Raw genomic sequence first — 5,000 nt, 5'->3', positions numbered from 1 at the left:
GTGTGTGTGTGTGTGTGTGTGTGTGTGTGTGTGTGTGTGTGTGTGTGTGTGTGTGTGTGTGTGTGTGTGTGTGTGTGTGTGTGCGTGTGTGTCTGAAGGGTGTCATTACCTTCGTGTCGTGACGTCATCGCCTGTTATCCTCCCTCTGATTGGTCGACAGGCTCCAGCAGGTCTGGACAGAGTTTAAGTCGTTCATCACCTGGATGCAGAAGATCGCTTCGATTACTTTCGTTTATTTAAGCACACCTGCTGTGTAGGTCGGCATCGGACACACAACACACACTCATGTGTTTGTTCTTGCTTCTACTTCAGCAATAATGTACGAGAGGCAGCGCTGTGTCGTCAATAATGAACTGAACATTATTGACGACACAGCGCTGCCTCTGTACATTATTGATTTAATAATACGGCCACGAGCGACATTATATACAGTAATATTAACGTATGTATTGTATCTTGATGATTGCAGCTACAGACACACACACACACACACACACACACACACACACACGTCTTTGAAGCAGTAACTCTTTCATCTGCATGGTTCCTCCTTCATGGTGTGTGCTTGTGTTCAGCTCCATCTGCTCTCCTCCTGTAAACACTTCATCTCCAGAAGGTCAGCGGGTCGACGCCTCGGTGCTGAAACACCAGATTAAGTTCAAGTGAGATTAAGGACGGCTCCTGCAGATGGAGTCTGGTTCTAGTGCTTAAACGCTGATGACACAGGAGGAGCATCCTGTTCAGGTAGAGAAGCTTTTTATCACCACGCACAGGTACGCAACGTATTCAGTTAATTACAGACAGCGAGGCGTAAAGACACACTGCAGACACACTGCAGACACACTGCAGACACACTACAGACACACTACAGACACACTGCAGACACACTGCAGACACACTACAGACACACTACAGACACACTGCAGACACACTGCAGACACACTGCAGACACACACGACAGACACACACTACAGGGCTGCTACAGCTATAGGAAACCTGGAAGAGTCATGGAGCTTTAAAATGGTTATTTACAGGCCTGGAAAAGTCCTTGAAAACAACAAAAACAAATCCCCAAAGTTTAGTAAATGTCTTATATTCATATGTTCTCTCTCCTGACCACCAGGGGGCGACTCCTCTGGTTGTATAGAAGTCTATGCTTCATGTGTTAAAGCTGCATTCTCTCTCCTGACCACCAGGGGGCGACTCCTCTGGTTGTATAGAAGTCTATGCTTCATGTGTTAAAGCTGCATTCTCTCTCCTGACCACCAGGGGGCGACTCCTCTGGTTGTATAGAAGTCTATGCTTCATGTGTTAAAGCTGCATTCTCTCTCCTGACCACCAGGGGGCGACTCCTCTGGTTGTATAGAAGTCCATGAGAAAAATAAGTTTGACAAGAGGTTCATTCTGACTGAATCACAAACAAAAAGCTTGTGTGGTGACTCTCTCATTCTCAACCTCTAGTGTTACTCAGCCGGTCCTGAGGGACACACACACACACACACACACACACACACACACACACACACACACACACACACACACACACACACACACACACACACACAGTGGAGCTGCAGGGTGCATCAGGAATGTAACGCTCATTAAAGACATTTCTCTGAACACATAAAAACTAACGAGCTGGTGGAAACCGTCCTCCAGCTGAAGAGATGCGTGCTGTAACAGTCATGTTAAAAACATGTAACAGTCATGTATCAGTCATGGAAACCCACAGTCAGGACGTGTGTTTGAGGGTTTGATGGTTTCATGGATGGATCGTTGTGCGTCTCCATGATTCCTTGCGTTCCTGCTTCAAACACAGTTTAGAGGAGATAAAGCGGCGTGCACAGATAGCGCCCGGCGTGTCGGCCGATAACGAGCCGCTCGTCTCTTCCCTCTGCGGGAATGTGCGGCATGTTGCCGTGGCGGCCACGCCCTCCTCCTCCACGTGGTCTCCGGCCGCTCGCTCTCTCACGTCCAGAACCAGCAGAACCAGCGTCTGCTGACGGGACCAGAAGCACCGACCTTCAGGCCCCACGACCTTGGAGCTGCAGAGTCGTTAAAGTGAACTGCAGCTCTCACACGGTTTACAAGCTGCCGGCTGCAGAGGAATGTGTGACTTACCTTGAGGGCCACGCCCTTGTTCACACGGGAGGGAGGACGCCTCCTCAGGTGTGTGAAGCGCCAGCAACACAAACACACGCAGGAGTTACTGCTCCTACGCCAGAGATTTAGCACTTTATGAAAGTAAAAAATTGCGTTAAGATTGTCTAGTACCTATAAAACCCTGTGGGGAGATCATGCGTTGGGTCATGTGCGTCTCTCTGTCTGTCCGCAGTTAATCTCACTAAACTACTGGTGTCTTCTCTGGTTGCAGTGAGTCACACCTTTTGAAAAAACTACTTTTTGGACCGTCTTCTTCAAGCTTTTGTCTCTAAACATCTGTTTGGACGACACCTTGAGTAAGGAAGCTAGACGCTAGCGCAGTAGCATCACTTTGGCAGCTGAGCTTCATCAGATGAACAGCTGAAACACTGAATGAAGTGAAGACGCTGCGTGGCCACGCGAGGCGATGCGATCGCAGGGTTGGTCGTCTCCGTCTCGTCTTTAAGCGGTGACTCTCAGCTGGAGGAACCTGCTCGGGTCCACACGAGTCCACACAAGTCCAACAGAACAACAGTTTGACGCGTTTGACCTGAAACTCCCGACAGGAATCAGCTCCACAGTGAGAGAACCCGACCTGCCCGTGTGCTTCTCCCCTTCGGGCTCATTTCTTTATTTTCTTTATTGTGGTAGAACAACAATAGCGCTGCAGAGCTTCCTGGTGACGTCATCCTGTTGGCGTGGGCGGCGTCTCCAGGAAGGACCTCGCTTTGAAACAACAGACCTTTAGCGCTGCAGTGGGTCTTTCCCTCTGAACCTGTGAATCAGAAGCTTCTGCGTCCCTGAGAGTCGTTCCTCTTGTGCCGCTCGCACAGCAACGTGGAACAAACAGAACCCAGAGAACCTGCTGGTGAAGCGCTGCAGCCGACAGCAGAAGCTGAGAGACCAGAGTAAACAGACAAAAAAATAAAAATATATTTTTTATTTTTTTTAAATATTTTTCCATATATTTATATATATATATTTTTTAAAAAAAAATATATATATATATTTAAAAAATATAAATATATATATTTAAAAAAAATAAAATTATATTTATTTATTTAAAAAAAAAAAAAATTGAAATTTTTATTTGCATTCATTTGATTTCTTTACATTTTGTCTCCGATCATAAACTCATCAGTTTCCTTTATGCAAATGAGCCCCGCCCCCTCTGCGTATGCCCCGCCCCCTTGCATACCTTTACTCAATAGGCCTTCTCCCCAGGAGGTCATGGAGGTCAGCTGTGAGCTCGTGTCCCGGCTGGTAGAAACAGATGAGGACAGATGTGGACCGGCAGCTGCAGCAGAGACGCAGAGGCAGGAACAACAGCTGCGCCCTCAGATCAATGTCTCCTGTAGCCGAGGGACTCGTAACAAACACCGGCCGTGAAATGAAAACCCAACCGACTCGTCTTTCACACCCTGCAGAGAAAGAGCGGCAAACGGCGTCGGCCACGACTCCCACGGAGGAGCCGACGCCACGAGAAGCAAACACTGAGCTGATGTCAGAGTCTCAGCACGACACGCTGCAGCGCCGCTCCGCCCTCATGACTCCACAGGAGGGACAGGAAACTGAGCTGATGGCAGAGTCAGGAGCCTGTTGCAGAGCGAAAGCTCACACGGTGAAGTGAAGTGAAGTGAAGTGAAGTGAAGTGAAGTGAAGTGAAGTGTTGTCTGTAAATCTGCGAGCAAAAACATTTATAGCACTTGGTGAAGCGTTGACTTCTCACGGTCATGGAACACCTGGAAACATCATGGCATTTAAAAATGGTTATTTAAAGTTTAAATATCATGTTTTAATATTTACACACAGACTTCACGTCATGTTTGAAGTCATGGAAAGTTGGTGAAAAGTCATGGAAATGTATTGGAGAGTGTGTATGAACCCTGCCAGTAACAGCAGCTCATAACCAGTATGATAACCAGTATGATAACCAGCATCATAACCAGTATGATAACCAGCATCACAACCAGTATCATAACCAGCATCATAACCAGTATCATAACCAGCATCATAACCAGTATCATAACCAGCATCATAACCAGCATCATAACCAGCATCATAACCAGCATCATAACCAGTATCATAACCAGCATCATAACCAGCATCATAACCAGCATCATAACCAGCATCATAACCAGTATGATAACCAGTATGATAACCAGCATCATAACCAGTATGATAACCAGTATCATAACCAGCATCACAACCAGTATCATAACCAGCATCATAACCAGCATCATAACCAGTATCATAACCAGTATCATAACCAGTATCATAACCAGTATCATAACCAGCATCATAACCAGCATTATAACCAGCATCATAACCAGCATTATAACCAGCATCATAACCAGCATCATAACCAGTATCATAACCAGTATCATAACCAGTATCATAACCAGTATCATAACCAGTATGATAACCAGCATCATAACCAGTATCATAACCAGTATCATAACCAGTATCATAACCAGCATCATAACCAGCATTATAACCAGCATCATAACCAGCATCATAACCAGCATCATAACCAGTATCATAACCAGTATCATAACCAGTATGATAACCAGCATCATAACCAGTATCATAACCAGTATCATAACCAGTATCATAACCAGTATGATAACCAGCATTATAACCAGCATCATAACCAGTATCATAACCAGTATCCTCTCATGTCTCTTTGTCTTTCAGTTCACATTTCACATTTTTCTAAACAGAAACAGTTTTCAAAGCTCAAAACAAACATAACTCGTCTCATTCAGACACTCAGGGGTTAAATATCTGCCTTTGACCCGTCACTGCAGGAGGAAGAGGAGGAGGAAGAGGAGGAGGAGGAGGAGGAGGAGGAGGAG

General features: G+C 45.9%; 1 protein-coding gene across 1 annotated transcript in view; it reads left to right on the top strand.

Annotated features, from left to right (window-relative positions):
• pof1b (POF1B actin binding protein) overlaps nt 1-5,000 on the top strand; it is a 16,109-nt gene that overhangs the window by 4,822 nt on the left and 6,287 nt on the right. Inside the window, exons 3-5 of the mRNA XM_068580582.1 lie at nt 2,976-3,050; nt 3,570-3,763; nt 4,953-5,000. The exon at nt 4,953-5,000 is cut by the window's right edge and continues 212 nt beyond it. Coding sequence (XP_068436683.1) covers nt 2,976-3,050; nt 3,570-3,763; nt 4,953-5,000 — 317 coding nt within the window. The remainder of the gene's footprint in view (nt 1-2,975; nt 3,051-3,569; nt 3,764-4,952) is intronic.

This window comes from Clinocottus analis, unplaced genomic scaffold, assembly GCF_023055335.1.
Source record: "Clinocottus analis isolate CAN_PGR_092001 unplaced genomic scaffold, fCliAna1.0.p SCAF_17, whole genome shotgun sequence".
NCBI classification, from domain to species: Eukaryota; Metazoa; Chordata; class Actinopteri; order Perciformes; family Cottidae; genus Clinocottus; species Clinocottus analis.
The sequence above is the reverse complement of the archived record's forward strand: the minus strand, read 5'-3'. Positions and strand labels throughout refer to the sequence as shown.